General features: G+C 36.3%; 1 protein-coding gene across 1 annotated transcript in view; it reads left to right on the forward strand.

The window, feature by feature from the left end:
• LOC124171523 (muscle calcium channel subunit alpha-1) overlaps positions 1 to 26793 on the forward strand; it is a 287447-nt gene that overhangs the window by 90554 nt on the left and 170100 nt on the right. The window contains exons 2-4 of the mRNA XM_046550696.1: positions 6552 to 6783; positions 8136 to 8241; positions 23603 to 23742. Of these exons, the coding sequence (XP_046406652.1) occupies positions 6552 to 6783; positions 8136 to 8241; positions 23603 to 23742 (478 nt within the window). The remainder of the gene's footprint in view (positions 1 to 6551; positions 6784 to 8135; positions 8242 to 23602; positions 23743 to 26793) is intronic.

A 26793-nucleotide genomic window follows, 5' to 3' on the forward strand; every position in this document is an offset into this window, starting at 1 on the left:
AATATCATAGTAAATTTAATATTTCGTATGACGAAGTGTTGTTTCATTGTTTTTCATAGAATACAGATTGGGGGCGAGACGTGAATTCGGGAAAGAATTTCTTAAATCACTTTTCGCTGAGCTTCAAATGCGTCCAAATGACCGGAGTGGAGTTTCCAAATGACTCAAGAGCCTGCGCTTTGTGTATGAAAACTCTTGGAAATTCTGGCCCCATCCTTCAGAGATGAGGATGATGCATACATTGTCAAGAAGTTTTCCACAGCCAAAAATTATTATTTAAAGAAATCCGTATGTGAGATTCTGTATTCAGCGTATTTAAATGCACTATTTAGTGAGAAAAATATATTACGGATGTAAGTAGAATGCATGAACTATGCTCTACCTATTTAGTCGTTATACGAAGCTACAGCCATTCATACCTTGATTTGGTATCAACGGAAATTTGCAAAAGTTGATGTAAGTCCCTAAAATTTTGCCTCTTCCTTGATTACGAGGGAAAATGATCATTTAAGCTAAATAATTGTGGTTATTTACTTATTTCGTGGCATTAAGTCGTCTATAAATGATGGAACCGTCAGCAAGAAACTGATCCGATGGCTAGGCATATGTGTATCATTTGAGGGTAAATTGTGTTTTACCTTCAGTTTTTTTAGACATCAGAGAACGAGAGCAAACTGTGGGTCATTCTTGATTTTAGCTGTGAAGAACTTTGTCCGAATTACAGAGTAAGATTTCTTCTTTTCAAACCGTTGACATATCGAATGTGAAATAGCCTATATCTGCCGTATAAATCTGTCGTATACCAAGTAATTCCTATTTTTAAATATTATACTATTTTAACCACTTTTTTGTGATTTCGACATGAATTAAGCATAATTGTATTGCAATCTAAGGTTAATACCCTCAAATATATTGTGGACCCAGTATAAAATAATGCATTCCTATTCATGCGCCTCGAGCTGTTAGTACCCTTCTCATATTTTATACTTAAGAGAATGAGTAGTCATAACGATTTTGTGAAAGGTATTTTGTGTAACAAGGATTATTTTACTCCGGGTACTTCCGAAGGTCATGCTATATTTGAATGCATTTTAGCTCTTGTGTAGTAATTTTTCAAGAAAATTTTCCGAAATGTCTTGATCAATCATAATAGCAAACTATTTTTTGAATCTTCTCGGCTATTAGCGTATTAATTTTTCGAAAGATTTATTACTCTGAGCAGCCGCAATATTCAGCAAAAATTTCGTTGAGTTTGACCAATTGACCATTATTTTCATATTTTACTTTCCTCCTGCGCATTTGACCTAACGTTCAATATTTTACGTGAACTCTAATGGATATCTTAGAAATGTTTCTTTAATCTGAGTGGATGTTCACCTAAAAAGTTTCTAAGCTTATTATGACTTCATTTTCTAAATTTTCGAGAGTTGTTTTATGATTCCATCGAAAAGTTATGTATATTGATCGTTAAATGTGAATTTTGATGTCATAGTAATGCTCGATTCCTAGGAGGAGGTGGTCACTGCATTTATCTACAGTTTTAGTAGTCTTCCTAAGGGAAAAATGGAGGCTTTTAAGAGGATGGACAAAAACAATCTTAAATTTCATTTTTTGAGAAACAGATAATTCCTTTTTGTCAGAAAGAACAATCATTTTCTCCTTTTTACTTATTTTTTATTTCTTTGCTTTCAATGAGAGCCAAAGAGAGCCCTGAAGTGACCCAGAAAAGCCCTTTGGCTTGTCTTCCGGTGTCTCAGGTGCTGTGACCATCGGTAGGCCACCCATGGCCTGACCCGATAAATGCTCAAGCGGGACTCTACGATGGCTACCTAAACCTTCAACCCCACCGTCACCGATGGTGTAGGGGGACCGAAACGATTGCTTTTCAATGGCTAATGCGCAATGAACTAGTGCTTTACCTCGAACTCAAATTGACCCCTGAATCATGAAAATACTGTTAAAGACTATTCTGATTTTCTATCTGCGGTTTTATGCTTTCTACAAGAATGAAGCCCAATCTTGTTACAATATAAGGTGAATACTTTGCATAATGATTCCTAGATTCACATTTAGCAGTGATTGCTCCATTATATTTTGCCTTGAAAAGCGATTTACTGAGCTTATTACAATTATTTATTGTATAAGATTATTCTTGGGTAAAAGCTAGCACCTGTGGTTTGCACTGCTAACTTGGTAAAGGAGATTTCTCGCTGGATAGACGGGGATAAGCTATTTAGGGGTGATAAGCCGGATGGGTGGAAATCATTGGAGACGATGTGACTTTGCGATTGTGGAGTTTGCTTTCGAAATTCTGACAAGAGTATCGTCACGCGGAAATGCACCCGAAGGAAAGCAAAGTGAGCATTAAGGAGATAAACGCTGTACCGTTAAAATTATCTCCATTAGCTGTGAGTAACATTATATATTTTCCCCTTGTTTTGCGTGTTTATGATTATTTTTATGATGAAATCGTCACTCTGTTGTCGTCACGCGAATATCCACGATGAGGAAAGCCGAGAGTAGAGTGATGGGGAGATGATAATCGCAGTACCGGTAATAGTATCTCCATTTTATGTGGGTAATGTTAATTATTTTCCCCTTGTTTTGCGCGTTAATGAGTGTTTATCCCTTTACCTCAAGGCGTTGAAAATAAAATGGGAATGAGCAATTATATTCTGGTTAGTCTTGTTCTAAGAATTATACAAAAATAGTGTCTAGAAGGCTAAGGCGCAGTTTAGCTTCATATGAGACGACAACTTGGAAATTTAGGAATGGGAATACGAGTAGGCCCGATGCGTGGAAGACTTGGACGGGAGAATGGAAAAGGCGAAATGGAAGGAAAATGAAAGGGTTACGGTGAGTGAGAAGGAATAGCAGGTTGAGATGAGGAGTGGTCAGACAGTGTAGAAGTTTGGGCCGAGGGATGTCGAAATCCTTTGCGATGGAGAGGATATCATCAGAAAGCCAAACAAATTCGTGGAAACGATGCCCTTTCATAATTCAAACAGAGGTACTAGTGCCACATCGGCACATTTTTCTATTTTCACTGGCCTTTTTTGCGATAAATGACTCTCTCACCGAGTAGTAACACTAATGATCGCATACTAAGACTGTAGCAAGTAAAGTTATCTCAGTATTTCTGTTTGAATTATGGTTAAATTTTCGTGAAGAGGGGAAAAGGAAGGAAGGTGTTTATTATAGATAAGATCAGGTAGTTCGAACATAGATAAAATAATTGGTATTCTTGATATGAGCACTAATGTATGTTCGTTATTCATCATCCTTTTATGTGCTTCAACTTAGCCAGTAGATTAATAGATTGAAATAATAGTGTAGTTTTACGTACGAAAATTCTCTTTGGCCCGAACTTAAGTGGTGAGGTTTAATCGTTAAGTTGTCGTCATGATTTACCATTGAAATACGGGTCGAATTAAATATTCACTTTTTGGAATTTTTTTTATATTTTCAACACCTACGACACGCACCCACAGCAATCGGCTCACTAAAATATGTTTGTATGTTTGACCTTGATCTTGGATTGGGGTAATAGTATATATATCCAAAGTTTCTAGCTTCTTCCATGCTGATGAGTATCAAAGGACAATACCTAGTTTAGCAGGAAATGTCGACGGCATATTCATATTATATTTTAAGTCTGTCCAACGCCTCAGGCTGATAGAATGTTTGCGTGGTAGTAAAATATGGTTGCCGGGAGGAAAGAATCCTACCTCCGACATTAGCATGTTATTTACAAAATACGGAAAGCACACAGCGGCTTAATTTCGCATCCAAGGACAGTGTGCTGCATTCTTCACAAAGCATCCTAATCCTTGCCAAACATTTCTGTTCACGTCTTTCTCAAAATAACGTACCGGAGCGTTAAAGGTACTAAAAAATTTCTGTTCCAATAGTTCTGCCTTTACAGAGTCTAATTTCTAGTGAAGGTGATTAATGATTCTCCTTCTCTTAAAATATCTCAACCGTTACAAAATAAAATGAGGCATATTTCGGTGGAAAATTTTTATTTTTGCAGCCTATCCCTAAAATGTATTTCACCTGAGGTTTTCATTCATGTTATTGAGCGAAGTTGGAATGGAAAACTATTAAGTGCGCCAGCAACGCAATTAGGGCAAGTCTCTACAGGAAATTGACGATTAAGTTCCGTATAATATATATACTGTCAATTTACCTAAATCTTCACCTTGATAATGTTACTCTGTAACGAAACCATGGTCGGTGCTAATAAAACATTATGTGGAAATAGCAAAGTTCTTGATCCTTGTATTCGTGATATTATGGATTTCCACCAAGTTACGCCCTCTACGATTAATTATGGAATTGCGGTTTGGAATAACAATATTGACAGACCAATTAACGCTATGATTTGGATTACAAATTTCAAAAAGACGTATTAAAAATATTTTAAGTCCCTAGAAGATGTCATGAAAATAAATATATAATATTGGCATCGAGAAATATTTTATGCAGATTTTTGAGCTTGGCATAGAATGTAGGTGTTTACATTTCGCACTCATGCATTCAATGTCGCAGGGAAGTGATTATTTTACCAACCAACATCCAAGAATTTGAAGACTGAAAGCCTCAATCGCCTTAGTCTTTTGGTGGCTTTAAACTCTGCTTTTTTTCAGCCACGCCAATACTCGAGGAAACTGCTCTGTTGAACGAGAGGGTGATTCCGTACAGAACGCACATGTTAGCGACAGTTAAGCGGAACTGGACGTCGCTGTTGGTCAGGTTTTTCTGAATTGCCATGATTAATTGCTATGGAAGACGTGAGTTCAGTTTCAGTAAATAAATAAGAGCATAAGGCTCCAATCATCTCGTTTCACTCTCTGACCCCGTTGGATTCCTCTGAGAAGATTGAATGGCTAGAAAATATCGCAATAATAGAGCATTCTTGGGGACCTGTACGCGATGACATTGGGCAATCTTTTTGAATATCCAACATTGGATGAGAGGCGGGAAGAATTTGAAAAAAATCATAATAGAAGTTGCAAAAAATACCCCTACACGCTTTGTCGCAATTCAATGTATGCACGTGATTCAATGTCGTTGGTGCGAATGGTATGAAGGTTGAAAATATTCAGTCGAGCCAATCGGTAACATATTTTCAGAAGGCGGAAGTTAACGTGTTCGCTACATTGTAACGGACTTTGCGTAATTTTTTCCAACTCTTACCAACCATTTTTATTACTTACCTATTGTAACGCTTCGCTTCTTGCAGCTCATGGAGTTACACCGCGTTTCTTAATGGAATGATCGCTGGTCCCTTTGAAAGAGCACTGCAATGAAATTTTACAAGAGCTATTTTATTCTATGAAGCCCTCTTTATCGTAAGAGTGAGGCAAATATCCGATAATAATTATTTTTGACAATAGTGAGTAGCCATATGACCTTGAGGTAAGCTCTGAGAAAGGCTTCCTTCTCCATTATTTATCGCTGATTGCCCTATTTTTACCAAGCAAGCATCTATGAAACGATGGGGTCTCTCTTTTATGGTAGATTTCTATATTGTTGGCTAAACTTAAGAATAAATGCTTTTTACTTAAGTGCACGATATAGATGGAGCGTAACAGATTTGGTCCGCAGTCGATGTTTAAGACTTGGTATGAGAATAGTATTTTAGCAATTTTTTAGCTAATGTATGCATGTCTTGAATTTCTGATTTGTCTACTGATAGTATTGGTACCTTTTGTTTTTAGATTGGTTTTAGTCTTTGAAACGTTTTGTAGCAATTCCAACGCGTTTTCAAAAAGCTCCTAGATGTGTGATATTGATCTATCACTATACAGGCGCTTTTCCTCAAGGTCAGGCCGATTTGATTCTGAATTTCCCATAGGAGTTCCCGTATCACCGGCGTACTTTCTCTTTTACCTCACCCATATGATCTCGACGGAACAACTCAGTTGTTGGTCACCTAATCAATGTTTGGAATTAAAAAAAGGAAACTAGGCTTCGCCTTTTCAATTTTTTTGAAGAATCCCGATTCGTTGGTATGGATTATCTCATAAACTTTCGTAGTGAGTGTGTCTGAACCTTTTGGTGAGATTCTGGATAGGTTGGTGCATCCAATGAATCCTTTTTTCCGTATTTTCACGAATATTTCTCCTAAAACTTGCAAAAATTACTGTTTTAAATTAACCTTGATGTAATATGAAAATTGAGGGGGAAAGTTCCATATTGACCTCTAATTGTGATTTTTATTAGTTTCATTTAAATTCTGAGAAAGTTTTATTTTATTAACAAATATTTTATATTTATTCTCTAGGTATGTGAATTTCCATGCATGAATAGTTATAATTGCAAAAAAATATATAACTACATGATGACTTGAATTGTTGCCCTCTGAAGGTAACGGAAATTGGGAGTTAAATTGGAGATGGGAATATATTTTCGAATGGTAGTCTGAGGAGTGCTATATTTCCACAATCGTGAGAATTATTGGCTGCTCCTCCCTTTCGGAGCATTTTAAAATGTATTTATTAACATTTTCCCCGAGAATGTGCATTTAATTGCATTTTCTTCTTCAGTTGCAGGACAGCATGAGGCTGGGCTTGGTTTGGTCAGCACTGCAAGTACAGCTGCTGAGAAGCCACTTTCCACAGCATGGCAAACTGCGCTTAGTGCCACAGCAATGACAGCCAAGAGGCGGGCGGTGAGGCGGGGGGGCAAGCCTCCACCAGACAGACCACAGCGAGCCCTCTTCTGTCTGCAGCTCAAAAATCCCCTTAGGAAATTATGTATTGATGTTGTGGAATGGAAGTATCCTTTTACAGTATACGTTAATCACTCTAATTGTATATGCATATAATAATTTTAATATAATGACGTAATTCCATGTCAAAATGTAGATTTTTATTTTTTTACTTTTTTGTTATTTATTGAATTATTATTATTTTATTTCGTTGCTTTTCCAGTAAAGCTTAAATTTTTGCATTAATTAAGCCATATTACAGAATTTTCATTCATTAAATCATTTGTATATTAATTTTTCAATGTTAAATAATTTATTCTTCCCTGTACAAGAAACCTTGCTATGAATAATTATTTATTCTCTCAAAATATTTTTTTTTAATGAATTAATAGCATTTAAATTTATATTCTTTAAATTGTGGTTCTTATTTTTGTATGATTAATAATTAATTTACAGCATTCTTCATTGTGCTAAGAATATTAATATAATCTTGATGGAAGTGGGAAATAGGGTGAAATGGTTACTGGGTTGATCTTCAAGTCAAGCTTAAAGGTGCGAGAAATCTACGCATCAGCGTACGGAGCCTGTTACGTGGACCACCTGTAGCCAATTCTGTTACGAAGATCTGGAACCTCTTCTGATTCTAATGATGAGGGATTTTTGTGAGAGTGTTCAAAGGGACTGCACAATTTCAAAGCTGAAACACCTTGTGAAGCTGACAGCTAATGGAGCACCTCATGCGCGAATTTCATTCCCAAAACACTTAAACGCAGGGGCTCATCGTGCGTCTTTCCAGAAAGCAGTGGTTTGGTGGATCCGAGGGGAGAGAGGATTGATATTTTTTCCAGTGTAAGCTCTCGAGAATGGATACTCATGGATAAGGTATTTCTAGAGGTGCCTCTCTAATGCTCTCTCCCAGGTACTGGACCTGAAAGTGTGGCATAAAGATTTATTTTTTCATTGTCATACAGCAATACCTTGCATTCAAAATCATTCTTTCACTTCCAGTAATTTTTGCTTGACAAATAATCCCATTCAAATCAGTTCAAGTGTCCTCTGTGCACACAGGAATAGACTATAGAAGCCCTGTGTGTAACTTTAGCTACTGGAAATGTTTCCAAGACTAGTAGCTTCAGAGGAATACCTTCCGTTTGTAGTATTGGTGTACTTCTCAGTCTTTAATTAATTATGAATTTGTTATCAAGTCTTTTCCAAGTTAAACGGTAAAATTTATTATCCCGTATTTTAAATTGGAATCAAATATATCAGTTCCTTCATGATTGATGTTTTAGCCACCCATACTTGGTACATTGAGAGGCATTTTTTTTAGCCATAGAAGTCCTGTTCGTTTAGCTATTTCATAATTTACTGTTAGTTTCTATGCATTTTTACTACAGAGTTTGCCTTAACTCCTCCTCAGACCATTTGAGTACCTGATTCTATTGACCATCTTTGCCAACTGCGTTGCCTTGGCTTTTTACACTCCATATCCAAATAGTGATTCCAATAGCACGAATGCATACTTGGTAAGTAAAATTCTTCTTCTGCTTAGTGGTAGATGTGGTAAATGTAGTATTTTCACTGTTGGGGCTGTTTTGCCACCTGAAGTCTTAACTGAAAATACTGATTTTTTAACCCTCCCTATTTTTAGCAAATTTTTTAGTGCTTATAAATCAAGAAATAATGCAATTCTGTGTATAATGAATACAAAACGGCCTCATTCGGCAAAGGCAGTCATCGAGTCATCTTTTCTTCACTAAGTGCAAAAAACTGTCCTTCTGAAAATGGCTCTATGAGTACCTTGCCTTTTTACATAGTGTTTTTGCTTGTATTCCTGTATTTTGCGACGAAAAGTTGAAATTGATTTCGCAATTCTCTCTGCAAATGAGACTTCGGTCTTTCTCTCCAACAGATGGACCGTTGCAATCCACAAATGATAAATTGAATACTCGATTCTTTCTTTATGTTGTCATGTTGATAAGTGCATGTGAACGTGTAAAGTTGCGATTGAGGTATTGCAAGTTTTCCATCACATCGGTCCGTATTTATACGAGGGCGGATACGCTGGAATTGCCCTCGGCTTCTTCGAAGGAATTCACCGATCCGAAGAAGCCGATTGCATCGCCTGCGACTTCGTCGTTTCAGCCCAAAGTGGCGACAAACCGGAAGTGTAAATAATTCCGGTCACAAATCCTTCACAAGTCTAATTTATTCCTGCGAAGATTTCCGCAGCGATGTTCATGGTAAGTGTCGCTATCCCGGTCCTCCAGCCGTGTTTGTCTGTAGCGAGTGACGACTGTTTCGAAAGCCATCCTGCTTTTGTCTTCAGGTCGTAGATGAGAAACTCGGTATTTCTCCGCCTTATGTAGCGCATTCCATCGTTCCGCAGTGCGCTGACTGGCTAGCACTCTCTTCCATGGGTTACTGATGGGGTTGCCATAGTCTCTCTTAAAGTTTTCCATTTTGAATTCCCTAATCTGCCTAGGATAAAAGCGGCTCTCCTTTACCAATATTTTTGCCTTTTACCAATATTTTTAAATCAATCAAAATTTTACCAATATTTTAAAATCAATCCTATGACCTGTGTCACTCCATGCGTGTTCCGCGATGGCTGGCAGGTTAAATAGGGTAGTTTCCTATTTTTTTATTGCCTAAATCGAAAGATTATTACTCCTGGAGTATGTATTTCACGCTTTTAGGTTTTTAAATGACAATATATACTTTTCGCGATTTCATTAAAAGTGACAATTCTCAAACGCGCGAAAATGCGACGGCTAAGTATGAATGCTGGGAAAATCCCGTGTGACATCTGGCTGCTACTGTGTGAGGCCACCTGGGTGCAAGGCTATGAACCCCGCTACGATGCAGGCTGCTTGCTGCGGAGCATGGCGGTGGCGTAGAGTACCCTGCTAGCAGGTAGCGCTGTTGGCTTAAATAAGGATTATTAATACCTTATCAAACGAAGAAAACTTTCCAACCTTATCCAGTTTTAACTAGTGATTATTAAGACATGTTTCCCTGAGCTCTGTGCCTCGTGCATTTATTGGTAATCTCAGACGATGTAAAACTCCTATCCACTCGTATAGAAACTAGGTCCCTGTGACGTCACGTGGAGTGGCATTGCATGGGCGCCAATCTGGCCTTTTTCAAATGAGGATAAAAATTGGCCCTTGCCATTCGTCTAAACCGATATTTCTAAAACCAAATAATTTGTATATTATGAATACACTAATGGTGGGTAACGAATCGCAATCAATGCCTTTCGTTTTCTTTGATGAAAGAAACTACCCTATGGCTTCTGTTTCGTGGAACCTTCATGCTCCCTGATCCTCGTGGCCATTCCTCGTCATGTTTCGCCCACTTACGATTTTCCACAAAAGCATGGTACTTTTATCATATTTTTAGGTTTTTTTTAAACCGTGACTATTGTTAATCTATCCGGAATTCTTCTTCTTAAAAATAACTTTGGAATGAACACACCAGGGTGATTATGTCAGTTTTGTACAAATTAACAATTTCCCCACGTTAAAAGGTTGATTTGTCAAAATTATTTTACAGGGATGAATAAAATATGCTGAGAAAATTAATTTAATTCATACTTTATTCTTCCTGTTACTACTCATGTGTTCTCATAGTTATTTTTTGTGTGTTACTTTATCGGTAATTTTCATTATTTTTATATTTATGTATTAAATACTATCCAAAAACAGCATAAGGCCAATTAAAACATGCTGGCAAATAAAACAAGCAATAAATGTTTAGCAGAACGTCAACAATGAGCGAAACAATATTCAACAGCATCTTTAATTTACACACAAAGAATGGTAGTAATAATAAGGCTGAGAGAGGAGTAGAGGTAAAGTTACGATTGGAATGGTGAGATGCATGAAGAATGAAAAATGGCTCAAAATATGGAACGCTTATTGAATTGGAGTTGATGGAAGAAGGGAGTCTGAACAGAAAAGAACACTTAGAGACGGACAGGCGTAGGGTGACACAATGAAATAGGTCAATCGACCTCGTCGTGCGCGAAGGAACACGAAGCGGGAAAAGAGAAAGAAGGTCAGATGATCTATATATGCCATTGATAACTTTTATGAAGAGTCTCCTGTCATTGAGGGGATTGCCGGCCCGATGGCGGCAGGGTTTAAGCCCTCGCCTACCGAACAAGAGGTCGCGGGTTGGAGTCCCGCCAGGGTAGGTTGCCCCTATCAAGGGAATGGATGTTCTAGTACGTTTTATTGTTAACATATTGAAAAATCCCAGATGTAAAAGGCCAATATAGTGCTGTTTTCAGAGGCATGATTGTAAAAAAAACCGTGCTCAAACCTCACGCGCCGGGGTGGTATGGGGTATTGGCGACCCTCGGTTGAGAAAAAAATAAAGGCTTCTAATTCTATCTGTTAACTGAGCTAAGACGTCTCAGAAGTACCGTGCCTTTGTACTCCGCTATTGCCGGCAATCCGATCTAGCCAGGCCGTTTATCTCCACCCATGTTACATGATTGCGCCTGTTGGAAAGATTCAAGAGGAGGTCAAATTGGAGGTCAAAAGATATCCGCATAATTGTTTTGTCTTAAATAGGCAGAAAACTACTGAAAACCCAATATTAGATGTAAAATATTATTGAAACTCGATCAAGAACATAATCCGCTGGTACTGTTGAAAATAAAAATCTTTTTTTTTCAGTTTTCTTGGAAATTTTGTTTGCATTTGTTACAGTAGAAGAACATCATCCGCGTTTGACTATTCAAATCTTTCGAACAAGCGTAGGAAAGTCTTGTCGGTGACAGAAATACTGAATACAAATCTAAAATAACGGAAAGATTACTGACCGCTACCTCATTTTGTTAATACCCAATTTTAATTTTAAGAGATATGAAAGTTTTACCCTCTATTACGCGATGGAAAGTCGAGCGTAAGAGCCGCAGAGGATGTATCAACTTCCTACAAGCGAATGGAGCGGCGCACTAGACCATTGTTATACGTTTAGAGAATAGGGTGGTTTCCTATTATTTTTTTATTGCTTTAATCGAAAGATTATTACTCCTGGAGTACGTATTTCACGCTTTTAGATTTTTAAATGACAACATCTATTTTTCGCGATTAAATGAAAAGTGAAAAATTTCAAGCGCGCGAAAACGCGACGCTTAAGTATGAATGCCGGGAAATATCTCCGTACGTCGTATTTCTGGTTCCCCCTCCCGCCCGGTGAGGTGACCTTGAGGCGAGGCTTAGCGCTGATACGTCGCAGGATGCTAGCGGATAGCTTAGTACCTTGCTGGAAGGTAGCGCTTGGCTTAAAAAAGGTTTATTAATACCTTATCAAACGAAGAAAACTTTCCGAAATTAGCCAGTTTTAATAGGTGATCATTAAGACATGTTTCCCTGAGCTCTGTGCCTCATGCATGCATTGGTAACCTCAGACGATGTATAACTCCTATCCTCTCGTGTAGAAACTAGGTCCCTGTGACGTCATGCGGAGTGGCATCGCATGGGCGCCAATCTGGCCTTTTTCAAACGAGGTTAAAATTGACCATTAACATTCGTCTAAGCTGGGTTTTCTAAAACTGAATAATTTGTATATTATGAATACACTAATGGTGGGTAACGAATCGCAATCAATGCCTTTCGTTTTCTTTGATGAAGGAAACTACCCTATTCTTCATTCCATTGAGTTCAGTTAAAATCTCCTCAAAAAGGAACTTCGGAGGGCAGTTTTAGCTTAGTTTTGATTTTTCTGCCCTACATGCGTTTGGGCTGCTGTATCCGAATCTGAAGTTTGTAAAAAAAATTTCTTGACGCAACAATGCAGCAATTGGAAAAACTGGCCGAATGTTGCTACATTTTTAGCTATTTTGTTCATAATTCGGAATCAATAGCATTTTAAGTAAGAATTGTTCTTTTAAAAATAAAAATAATTGAAATTTCCTTCAGATTTTCGGCGAACCGTTTAGAATTAAGCGCTATGTGAAAATTGAGATTTTTTGCTCATTACCGTAAAAAAAATGCGTGGTAATAAATTTAAAAAGTTGAAACCTTAATTTTCTTCGTCCAGGTCAAATTTTATAAATTGCAATAAATCAAAAAAATTGTAAATTAAGCAACTTTCAAGAATGCGGAAAACGTATTTTCTCTTTATGTTATATTCTGACGTTACCTTTTTACCGTGCCTTCATATCGCCAAATGTTTGAAAAGTCTGAATAAAGTTGGAGGTGGCTTAATGAAACATTTTCTGCAAATTTATTGCCAAAAATCTTCGTAAACTTTTTTAACACATTTCAAGTGATAAATTTTTATATATTCAACAAATTGTAGCAGTAGAAATTTTCATGAACGGAACTCATGTCTTTATGCGTATGCAGTGGTGCTTCCCCGATCGCGGGTGTTGCTATCATCTACGATAATATTGTATTTATTTGTCAAGGAAGCTTCGCTTACGATGCATTTCACGTTCTTTTATCCAATTTGGTTTTATTGTCCACGTTAACCGCGTAAAGGGTAAGCATCATGCTTCGTTCATCGATACTATTGTAAGTATGGAAACGTAAACCATATAAATTCTTAGCAGCGTTCCAGGAGGTCACATTCAGAAAGCGTACTGCCTTAGTGTAAATTTAAGAGGTGATTCACCACCTCATCACCTTAGCCTTTGGCTGTCTCCAGTGTTTTTTTTTTACGGATTATTCATATTTCAGGTTGTTTGTGCTCGTTGATTAGGTATAAATATATCCATGATATTTTTTTAGTCATTTCCATTTTTTCTGACAGTTTCGATTCCTAGAAAACTTTTAATTGACTATTGTGCACATTTTATTAGTTTCTTACTGGAAAAAGCAAATTGTGATATAAATATTCAAGTATATTTATATTCCTTTTGAAAGACCTTGGAAAAATACAATATCAATCTTAAAAAGATACATAGAACTGAATTAAGAATAATATTTAGATATGGGGGAGTTCTCCGGAGCAAAGTTTCGGTCATGATTCTAATTTAGCTCTTTTTTCAATTTATTAATTGATTACCCAAGAGGATTACATGCGATTAATTGAAAAAAAAACGTCAACAATAGTGTGCATCACAATCTTTCGTTTTCTGTCTGAATGGAATAAAAATCGACAGAAAATGTGCTGATCATATATTTTGGCTGTTCAAGAGCTTTTATGTTAACTTCTTAAATTCACATTAGGAGACAAAAGCTTCCTCTTACGCGGCTACACGAAAGGCACATTGCAATTTACGTGCTTTTCACTTACATGCTCTGCTTTGGTGAACGCAGCCTCCCTTTACGTGGTTTTGATGGAGGATAAATGGAAATTCAAACCAGCTAATTTTCTTCTACATGTAATTTTTAAGAAAATTTCAGTCTTTATTTACCCTCCCTGGAATATTCAGCTTAATGAGCATGGTAGGACAAGGGTTGAGCTACTGTTGTTTTTCTCCTCCAAAAACTTTTTTTTAATTCCTCGCAGTCGTTGAAATTAAATGAACCTTAAGTGTCAGTAAGACGAATCGGCTATCGTGGTTAATAAAGAAATATTTTGTGAGAGACAGTTATTCTTCAATAAGAAACTACTACTAACTAAACGCAATTAGACTCCAATGAATACATCTTTTTTATGTAATTCACGTTGTGCGAAATTTTATGAATTACCCCTGAGAATACGAATGAACATGATCACTCAACGAGGTTGTACTAACCGAAATATCGGAAGAAGGTCCTCGGAATTTTAGCGATACGATTGTGAAAACTGTGAAAAAGATGGTCTCACAGTAGAATCTATTTTAATTCGGATACCTCTCTTTCATCCTGTGTTTTAACTCAAAGGTGTTGTGTTTTAACAACTTTTTGAGCTAACAAACTCACCAGACAAGCACAGATCAACTGCTAGACAAAAATTTCTTACCACGAATCTAGTTTTTCAATTTCGACCGTAGTCAATGGACTTTAACCCCATCCCTACTCTGATTGTATCTTTTATCACTCATATTGATTCATTGCTATGATTTTATTGATTGCTAAGATTCCTCTCGGAATAGAATATGATTATTTGTGCCCCTGAGACCAAAGCCTTACACGTATGCTTACGCTGAAATTTACAGCGTGAGTCTTCAGCGTTATAATACGGAAACATATAATCACGGTATGAATTCCAGAATTATTAGTGTGCCAATCACTAGTAAGTTCAGCCAGGAGTTTGACAAAGTGTGACATAAAACAACGATGAATACTGATTATTACTATTTGCTCATAATTAATCACTAATTTGTCGATCCTATCATGTATTGCGACTTTCCCAAATGTCTGACTCCCTAAAATTGAAAGCTACTATAAATATATTTTCGAGTAGGTATACGACATGGTCACCCATAATTATCCAAACACTTACCGGTTTGATGAACCGTTGCATCCCTGTATTTCATCAAATTAATGCGAATGTAATGGGATAGTTGTGTAAAAATATTTAAAACTCTAAATGTAGTGTAGCCTGGAGTTGGAGAGAGGATGACCGTCCCTTTCACTAATTCACCATTTGCTAAGTACGTGTGTTGGTGATGAGTATCAGCAGAAAAAAAACTTAGACTGTGATCTGTAGTGACAATTTTCTGTATACAGGACTCATGAAATTCGACTGTCTCTTTCAAGGTGAATCAGTTTTTCCATCCATTTTAAAGAGGAGTTTTATTTGAATTGTAACTCTTGCGCCCTAATTATTTCAACTGGTAGTAATTCCATAGAAGCCGAAAAATGTTGACTTGTAAGCTTGACTGACTATAAATTCTATTTAGCTTCCCTTTGACCTTCTCCCTAATATTCTAGTTTTAAAAAATCGGTCGTGGATATTTAAAAAATATGGCCATTATTATAACGGCTTAGAGTGATCGATATATTCAAACTATGAGATATAATACTGGTATATTATTTATCTTAATGTGCGTGATCTGCACCGCGAATAGGAAAGGACCGAAAATAAGAGTCTGATATTAATATTTTCAGCTATATATACTTGTTGCATGTCTTTCCCTGACGTTATTTGCTCTCTTTTAGTGTCACTTTAGTAAGCATAGACTTTCCGGTTCAAATAAATGTTTTTCGAACGAAGGCGTGACAAAATATTGGCGATAATCTTTACAGTTGATTTAATTCTTTTGGATCCTGAGTTCATATGTGAGGCTTCTGTCAAACTTTTACTACGTAAATTCGCATATAATGAAAAATAAATAAAAAATTATTATTTTCATCGATTTATGTCTTATAAATGACCAAATGTTTCTTCAACTACTTCCCAATTCAAAATATAAGTTAAGGAAATTATCCACAACTTCATTCGTTTTTATCTTCGAAGAACTGTTCGGTTTTCAGCCCCATTCGAAAATTAGCGTTTTATTTTGACCGTGTCCACAAAAAAATTGTCTCCATTATATTTGAATAAGTTAACGATGATTATGTATTTAGTTTTTGATAATTGAATCCTATACCTGTATTAGATGTGGATCCAACAATAATCTCTATTTATTCAGTGACATCAATTTGCTTGCAGATCATAAATTTGAAAATTATCAGTCAGTTCAGAATAGACCCTTATCGGCGAATTATCCATCATGGTATCGGTCCATTTTCCTTGATACGGCCTTTCCATTTATTTGATTTCCTGATGGATATCTTAACCATCACTTTATCCATGGCACCCAGTTATCCAGGAAAATAGTCCTAATGTGAACTTGGGAGTTTAATCTCAGCCGCATGGCCAATTATTTGTATACCTGCGGGATGTTTTGATGATACTCTTAGGCCGGTAAATTGGTGAATACATCTATACATGCTATCTATTCTTTTATTACATATTAATTCTTTCTCTGCAACGTCAATTCTTCTGATTGCCATCTTTTAGATTTTGTTAATGTCAGGACCATTAAAGACAACCTTTGTTTGATGGTTAATAGGGCTAGAGATTCGCTATGGCTGTACATAAATTACCTTTTTTCTGGTGATACTCTGAAAGATTTCTCTATTGAGCCTGAATACAAATGAAAATTTGATTAAGGGATGAGTTTATAATCTATACTTTTTCCATCCTCATGCCTCTCCGTAATTTACCCTCATGGGATAAAATTCTGAAAAGAATTCATTTCTCATGAGCTGAGACTCCACTGGTCAATTTTAGGACCTCAACCACAAATTTTAAAACAGGGGATTCTTTATAGGGGCTGTAGATGTGTTTCCATTCACCCCAGATGTATTAGTTTACAAAATTCCCCACTCGCGTCGCTGACGGGCTTAGCGATCCGAATTTTAATGGGAAATAAGACGTAATAAACTTAATTTTATATTCGTGACGATATGGTTCATCTACTCCTTTTTTCCAATGCTATTCCTCACGATTATAAATATTATATACTTATATTATTACAATACAAATAAAATAATTTTTGTTAAAAAACACTTTTTACTGAAAAGAAAAAAGTAACGGCTTATGGCCCAAGAGCCCTTTAAAATTTAAAGTATGTTTGATGAGAAAGTTACAATAATGTTTAGAAGAACATTTCAGTTATCAAAAATGATTAACGCATGCAAGATTATATTTGCTTTTGATAAAAGACACGGATGATAGCTATTCGCCAGAAAATACTAGTTTTACGATCTTTCATGCGCACCACGAGGGAAGAAAGGCAAGGGACGGCCTCGAAAGAGTTACATAGGACAGATTTTCAAGAATGTAAAAGAGAAGAAATACTTCGATATGAAGAGGCTAGCGGATAGGAGAGAGGAATAGAGAGCTGCGTCGAACCAATCTTAGGATTATTGACTAGTTATGATGATCAGGGGCGGTCTGGGGTAGTTGGGGGCCCTCGGCTTGTCTCATGACGGGGCCCCCTTTACGTTGAGGGATTCGGAGGTCTATCCCGAGGAAGTTTTTTTAACGAAATTGCATGCCCGGAAAAGGATTTTAACGCTATTTTGGCAATTCAAAGCCAGATAAAATTTAATAAAAAAATAGCAATGTCTTTAGAAGGAATATAAAGAAAAGTCAGAATTTCATAGCTTATAAAATTTAATAGTGCATTATGGTTCCACTATATATGATAGATAGTAGTTTTAAACAAGCAATATGTTGGCAAAGAAGACAAAATTCGACCGCTAGAGCGGAAAAAACGCATCCTACTGAGTGAAGGAAAGAAATGGGGGATAGAAACTCGGCTTAGGCTGTAGTCTTCTCTCGGTGAAAGGCTTAGTGACACAGATGATCTTAGATCATCCTCCACACGACGACCAAGCAAGGTACCTAATATATGAGTGTTATTTACGACATACACTGTGTAATAAGGTTACATAAAAAATAAAGGAGTCAGAAGATAAAAGAGAACTTGATTCTTTTTTGAAAGGGGTTATTCTAAAGGCTACTTTAGAGTTTTTTTTAGATTTCAGCGCGGTTTCAGGGAAAACAAATACACCGAATAATAGATAGTAGAACCATATTCGGTGCATTTTTTTCCCTAACACCGCGCTTAAATCTAAAAAAAACTCTAAAATAGCCTTTAGAATAGCCCTTTCAAAAAAGAATGAAGTTCTCTTTTACCTTCTGATACCTTTATTTTATTTTTTTATATAATCTTACTACACAGCGTGCGTCGTAAATAATGCAACCAATTAAAACGTAGAATTTTATAACGGCAAAAATTATTTGGTTCGAGTACTCTTGGGTCTTTTTGTTACACTTTTCATACACGCTTCACGATGGACGCGAACGTTGTGTAAGCTCTGGGCCCTCCGCGATCGCCGACCAGCCGACCTGGCCAGACCGCCCCTGATGATGATGATGAGAGAAGACGTTTTTCACAAATAAAAAAATTCCATGGCAGAGAAAATACTGAGGTATAGTTTTCACATTTGAGCTACATGTAAATTTTAACAAGGGTCTGCTCTAGGTGTCCTGAAATTTTCTTGACGATAGCTTTAGCTGTGAACACAAAGTGAAAATTTTCCGGTTGAGCGAAAATGATGTGTTCTTTAAAAGTGAAAGTCGCACCCATGCTGGTAGCATTATCAAAAACGAAATTACTTTCATAAGGTCGTGTTTTTGTTGAAAATAGTAGAGTATACCCACTGACACACCTTGAGAAGTTCTCGTTTATTATTTTTTTGGTAACGATGACAATCATGAGATTGGGTCAAAGGAATGGAAACAGATGTAAAGCATATTTTAATCCGGCAGTTGTAATTTCATTGCCGATAGTTATAAATGGTGCGCTCTGATAGCAACTTAATATACTCATCCGTTCCATTCAGTATCTCTCCTCTTCACTTTTACGGCCCCATGAATGTTCACTGTGGAGGTGTTGAATATTATCCACAAGATTAGCTTCAATGATAGTATACTGGCTTACTGTATCCATGTGCTAGTCCTCTAGTGTCCAATTACTCTCATGACCGTCCCTTCAATAGTCTTACATCATGATTTGGCATCCTCATCATCATATTTATTACCAATTCTGATATAGCTTGAAAAACTATATAACACATAACATAGGTTTTTGTGACCGTTGGCTTCATATAGAGTGGTCATTGACGAAACACCGAAATTCTTAAACCTTTCATGGAAAGGGGAGATGAAAGTTTGAGACGTCACTCGCTTTTCATGTCCAATAACAACGGGAGGTACGCGACGCGTACTTTGCACCCCTTCGAATGTCAAATGGCGTCAAATACATTTCGAATTAATTTGGGCATTTTCGAATTTTTTGTTTTTGTTTTACGAGTTATTTCATAAATATTTGAGTGTTTTTTCTACAATAGTCTATTTTCTCATTTTTCAATTGAAAAAAAAGCTATCAAGCACGAATTTTTTCAGAATTTGGGTCGAATTTCGCTTTGTAAACCTAAGCATAGAGGCAAAATTCCCTGGTTTGTGTTTTGATTCGTGGATTTAGTTTTTCTGCGCTTCATACTGATTGCAAAAAGTAATTTTCATATCTTCGTCATATAAAGAATGAATTTTTTGTTTAAATCTCCAATTTCTTTCGTACGGTTGTGTAAATGTTTCATTTCACTAGACCAGTATATACTTAAAAGTTAAACATCGCAGTCTCATTACATAGGCATGGAGTTCATAAGATTACGTTGCTAATATCTCTGTCCCGTTTATTTTTACAAGGCGGGTTAATTGGAACATACGTCAAGAGAAGTTGGATCGATTAATTTCTGGACAAAAGGTAGGTCTAACTACTTGCCCTTGGCCGAATTACGTTTATCTTTCGCCAATCTAATCGATTTATTCGCTTCCCCCCTTCTTGTAGCCCCGATTTGACCTTCCTTCAGTAATTATGCGCTCCATGTAGATGATAGATTTCAAAAGTATCAAACGAAAAATATAGAGCTATGGTCCAATACTTGTCTCACAACGGTAAACCGTTGCGCAGGAAGCTAATTTTAAAATCAACGTCTTTTGAGTGATATTAAAACTACCATCAATCCGCACAGTACGATACTCTCATAATTTCGTATTTTGCACAAAAGAAGGTTCCACTAGTGAGAACTCCGCATTGATTGCCGTTGGAATGAATTCCCTTAGACCGGGAGTCGAACCACGAACCTTTGGCTTCCCTAACCACCCTGTAGACCTCCATATTCCCCTATAGGTCAAAATCTCTGCATCGACTGTCACGCGAAAGAATTCTCCTAGACCGGGATTCGAACCACGAACTTTTGACTTTCCTTACCACCTCGTAGACCTCTAGGCTATCTCGGTTCCTTATTTCCTTGGGCACTTTTAATGGAATTATGGATCCTAAATGTCGTAATGGTCTACGTTGTAGCTTGGAGCGCCTAAGGTCTGTGGTTATATGTCCGACACAGGGGAATTTTTCCAATGGTATTTATTGTGAATTTCACTACCGTTCACGCGGTAGGTTTGAAAATATATCACAACTTTATGGTGTCTTCGTTTTTCGTGAAAACTTATTTATTAATAAAGTTTACTTCACTTTCCAAACTCCTAAATACTATTAAATATGTATCTATGGGACAGATGTGCCACTAGTGTGTCGAGTTACTAACACTTGTGATCACGTAGGAAGTAGTGGATCACTGAAAAGTGAAAAGGCGGGTGAAAGGATGGCGTCTTTCGATCAGACCCGAAACCGTAATTAATGAAAGTAAATTCAAAACTAAACGCTGTTATATAATTTTGAATCTTTAATGTCACCATTTCACGAACTGAACTCGCAAACCGTTGATTTAATTGAAGTAATTTAGGTGATGAAAGGGAAAGATAATTTACGACGGGGAAAATCTTCTTTATTCAGCCATTCCCTTAAAAGTTAACATAAAACAACCCAGTTTCTGCCATTATTTTTATGAGCTGGTGACGTCATTCGAGTTCCGATACATTTACCATCTCGGGGCAAACAGCTGAAGGAAGAAATCGCTAAAATCGACTGCAAACAACAAAAAACCTGGAGAGTCTGACGCACGAGGTACTGGAATGTTTAAGAAGCGGAGATCCGCTCGGAAGGTGCTCATTACGTCGTCATCTTATCTTCGAAAGGGTTAAGACCGTCGATTGTTCGCCCCAATTACCTCGAGAAGTAGGCAACGGATCTAGAAAGGAAGTAATACGGGTCTCTTTATTTTTCAAACTACCATAATCAACAATGAAATAAATTGGTTAACGATCCCATTTCAGTCGCGTCATTTTCGGCTTTTATACGGATCTGAAATTCCTTACCAAAGCCGATATCTCCCGAGAACTTTCTAAAGAAATGAAATAGGTAAATCCAAAAAGTTATCAGTTCTTCAAGAATTTTGTGCGTACTTCTCCTTATTTTGATGTGATAGAAAACTTATTTTTGGATTATTTATTGTTCTCCATATCAAAAACGTACTCGTGAAATTTGTATTCAAATCGAATTCGTATCTCTAACTCGAATTTTTCGTGAATGAATAATCTAGAAAACATGACGGGAAACTTTGTTGCAACGAAACTCATTCCCATAGTTCCTCTTTACTTTTTTAAAGTTGAATAGCACAGAGGAAACAAAAATTAAACGCAGTTGTGTTACTTTGGTATTTTCGGTAAACGATTTGCAAAAGCGTATTTTTGACAAATCCCATTATGACAACGAACGAGTATTTAATTCCCGTTTTCAACCTTATTTTTTCACGAGCCAAGTTATCTGCCCTGTGGAAGTATTCCCCTGACATTAAATGTTACGAACCTCTTATACCCAGGTCTACTCATAGATGAATGCACCACAATAGATGGTCGTTTTTCAACTCCCATCTAAGGTGAATAATGATAACTATGTCACTTACTTCTCAAATAGTCGGCGTGGGGAACCGCGTTGAAATTGATAGAGGCGTACAATCGGTCATTCGAATATCTTGTTAGCCAAGGATTCCGCGCTCCGCTAATAGATTGCTCAATTAGATTATTCCTCAATTTTTGTGTACGATACAGCCAATTCCGTCATTCGGCACTGTGCCCCTAATGGTCAGGAAAGTGTATGACATATATGTATCGCAGGTTGTCTAATCAGAAGGACAACTCCATATGTTCCTGTATTGATTTCTACGCCTTTGAGATGTATTACGCATTTGAATACTGCTAATGTTAAATATTGACTTTCCGTGTATTGGTGTAAGTTAACATTGCAATCTGTATTGGCTTCAGCGTATATTGAGTGTATCATTCTTATGATTGCCAGTCGCGTCGGATATTGGAATTCCATGCACAGACATACATTATACATTTCATCCTTTTCTTAAAAAAATAAATTTTTGACTGACATAGAAGCTTGTTTGTGTACAGAAGACTTTTTCCATACATTGTCAAGTTTTAAGGAAAGAAATGTCATTTTACTCGATTTTCGATAATCTAATTGAAAGTACAAATTATTCCCCTTAGAATCTTCTGTCTCCAATCTTGGTTTAGTGCCACATTGAGATATGAAGACCATCCTACAATAATTTATCCTCTTGAATTAGTTATTCCAGCAATGATTGCTCAGGAGTGTTGAGTGTAAAAGATTTTGAGTTGAGATTTTTAGCAGCTTTTCCAGCTTACTTTTGCCATGGGGCTTTTTGGGAGTAGACTCTCCTGATTGCTTACATAATCCACAGGAAATGAAATTAAAGATGTTGCTGCACGTAGGTAATGTTGTTCTCAAGTAAATTTAACGGGGAGTATGTGCACAACGAAAAAAGCTCATTTACTATGGACTAAATGTAATATTTATGTGACAAGCAATTCTCTAATAATGAATCACTGCTCCTTACAATAACTTTCCTTGATTCCCATCTGCATTCTTACACCTTTCAATGCATTGTACTTGGGTATGGAGAAAAAATCACAATCAGTCTAATAAAAATGGAAAATGTTTAATATTTCAGTCTTTGGTTGTTAGACAAGAGTATTATATCCACTATAAGCTGATCCTAATTTTATATTGAGAGACTTTCATTTAACAGTGGAACTTACTGGATTAATGTTTTTATTAATTTTAATTAAATGAATATCTTGCTCTATTTGTAACTTTAAAATACCCTATAAATTAATATGCAGAAATTTCAGGTATATATCTTACTTTTTGTTCATTTATTGTAATTAGAATAAAACTTTTTGCAGAAGCCTAAAAGCAAAATATGAATAAGAAACATATTACCTCAAGTTACTAAACATAAAATAATGAATGTATTTAGGCATCAACTGCATGAATCAATGCGGTATTCTGCCATGTTGAAGCATAATCTTTATTGATTCTCATGCGTAATTCTTTCAGACACTACCAAAATATGTAATTTTCTCTTTATCTGAGTAATGCGTACATATTTGAATTTACTGTGATTTATTGCACTGTTTAACATTTACTCTCCCTTATTTTTCCAGGAAAAAATTGAATACATCTTTCTTGTAGTATTCACAGTGGAGTGCGTGATGAAGATAATTGCCTATGGTTTTGTGGCCCATTCGGGGGCTTATCTGAGAAATGGCTGGAACTTGCTTGATTTCACCATTGTAGTTATTGGGTAAGAGAAAACCTTGACTTATTTTTCAACACCAATATTGTTAATGAAATGCAAAATATTTATTAATTTCAACAGGAGTCAAAATTTTACTCTGTGAAAACATATTCCTGCTCCTTTCCGCAAGATCAGATCTGGGTTCTGTGGTTTTTAAGTATCTTCTTTCTCCATCTTCAGGTCAGAATAAGTTGCTCATATTGATAAAATGCCATATTGGCAAATATTTTGCAGTCCAGTTCCCATGTTTATTATTCTGAGGAATAATATCTCTCTTTTAGCCGATGCATAACACTGAAATGCCATGAGAAATTGCCCCTGGACCGGGAATCGAATCTTTGGCTTTCCAGGCCACTGTACAGATCACTTTACTATTCCGGTTCCTAATTTCCATTATTAATTGTATCAAGGCCCATGGTACTAGATTTAAGGCACTGTAGTCCATCCACAATGGCATTATGAAAGAGAAAGGATTTCCACAACCCATTGATAGTCTTAAACCTGCACCTAATCCACACATGGCAGTTATGTTTCACATTTCAATCCAGTTGCATGAATGGCAGTGAAATTCACATCAATTGCCATGAGAAAATATTCCCCTGGACCGGGAATCGAACCAAAGACCTTTTGCTTTATAAAATTGCCATGTGAAATCAGTGCTAAATTTCTAAAATTTTAGGTACCAGAATGCATAACCACACATTTAATCCACTCATGATTTTCAAATGTATACGCCGCTGACACCTCCCTTAAACTTCCTATTTTCAAACTCGTAATAAAACTTACAATGAGGAATCATGTTTTACCAAATGAAAAAAATGATGACTTTCTTTAAATAATCCAATTTTCCCTAAGAGGTGCTACAATGCCCTTCCGGTCCATTCTGGCCATAATTAAAGCCTGAAAAATCAGGTACATAGATATAAATCATCAGATACAAACCATAGCACGGAGGTCTCCTAGTGGCCCAGAAGCCAAATGTCCGTGGTTCCATACTCAATCCATGAGAATTTTTCCTCGTGACAATTCCTGTGAATTTCACCATCATTCACCCAACTGGATTGAAATATTACAATGGCTTAGGACACTTAACACTACTGCCTTGGTCATCATTAGTTTTCAATAAATGCCAATCATATAAGAACTATTGTGATAGGTCACTTGGATCTCTTTTAAGTTCATATAGCAATATGATTATTTCTGTCCATTTTTGATTGTCCTATAACACTTAGTCATTGGTGAAATGCTGTTGAATTGTGAGACATGCATTAGGGCTGCTCATTGCATATTAGCTGGTTTCCAGAGAATGAATCATGATTGCATCATGTAAAATATGTTTCCCAGAAATAAGTGAAACTTTCAAAATCATCTTTCCACAGGAGCTCTCAAAATCAATTTTGATGGCATTTCTGTCATATATTTTTCCCCTTATTTCAATCAAGGATGCAGGACATTCATGTCCACTATAAACAAATATATACCGATTGATATCATGCGTTAAGATGTTGCAATGACATTAATCCTTTCATTATTCATAACTGATGGATAGCTACTCCTCATTTGTGCATACAGTATTCAGTATGTATTTGACAGAACACATTTCCATGTCATGTTGTTTTCTTTGAATTCTAATTTTTTGCTTTCCACACTTTTTTCAAATGAGCAGTCCATAACTTAAATGTAATTAGGGTTTATTTTAGCTCAGAGTGGTAACTTCCATGTGATGGCTTTTCTATTTATAAACTTTGGATGAATGCAAATGAAGAATACAATCTTTGAATGGAAAAATTTGGGGTGCATAGTTAAAATGTTATAACTGATTGCCTGTAGTGAAAAGGAGAGGAATTTTTCTTTCATCAATTCCATGTTGCACATGAGATATTAAGTTATAGCAAGTGAAGTTTGTTTGGTAAATGAAAGGCTTGAATTTCACTCAAACTTAGCAGCACCCACTTAATAATATGTCATGGGTTGGGACTTTAGAATTGAGAGTGGAAGAATGAGGAATGAGCGGAGTGGGTACTTGGGAATATGCTTTTCATATGAAAAGGAGAATGATACAATATTTACATGTAGTAGAGATGGAATCATCAACGATACGTGTAAAAAATAATGCCTGAATGAAATGATTGTTGCATGTCCTGAAAGTGCATGAGGCAAGGAATGGTTGTTAAAAATTAATGATGTATTTGGAGCAATAAAGGAATGAACAGATTAAATGATGGTATGAGATAACTAAAACTTTAAGGTAATATTAAAGTATTAGTATTTTCCAAAATTTATTGCAGTGTGAGTGCATCAGGTTAAGTTGCACAATCCAAGACCAAGAATACAAAAGGAAAATTGTTCACAAAATACAAAGGCCAAACAGACAAATGAATCATGTGAAAAACAGCAAATTTGCATCATTTTAGGGGTATAAATAACAACATTGTATATTTTTGACACAAAGGGTTAGAAAATGAGAGGGTATTCAGTAATATTTGTACAGATTTGTTGAAAGAGGTTATAGGAGCTGAAATATGGAATAAAAATTGCAATAATAATTTTTCGTCATGTATGAATACATACTAAATTTGCTCAATTTAAATGGTTGAGAGTTGATAAGAAGACCATGAATGAATGAAGGAAAATAGTATTTCTGAAAGGTTGATAACATAGGTATAAACTGATTTCCTAGAGGATGTAAACTCTGGAAGAAACCCAAAAATTTAATTATTGCAGCCAATATTTCATAAAATTGGTCTGAATCCAAACATTCATTCTGAATATCATGAGATATAAAAATGATGCCATTAGCAGCAACTTTCAAAAGCTACTTTTTTTCAAACTCTTTACTAACAAATTTTTTTGGAATTGCCATAGATGACATTTCCCATGTTTTTATCATGGTAGAGGCATTGTGGTAGAGGATATTTATTAAGGGAAGATGTATGTGAAATTCTTTGATCAAGAAAGGAAAATAAGTGACAAACCATATACATATCTGAAAAGGGTCAATGGTGTGCTAGAAAGAGGTTGACTGCAAGTCAGGGGTGAACAAGGAAGAGATAAGGA

This window comes from Ischnura elegans, chromosome X, assembly GCF_921293095.1.
Source record: "Ischnura elegans chromosome X, ioIscEleg1.1, whole genome shotgun sequence".
NCBI classification, from domain to species: domain Eukaryota; kingdom Metazoa; phylum Arthropoda; class Insecta; order Odonata; family Coenagrionidae; genus Ischnura; species Ischnura elegans.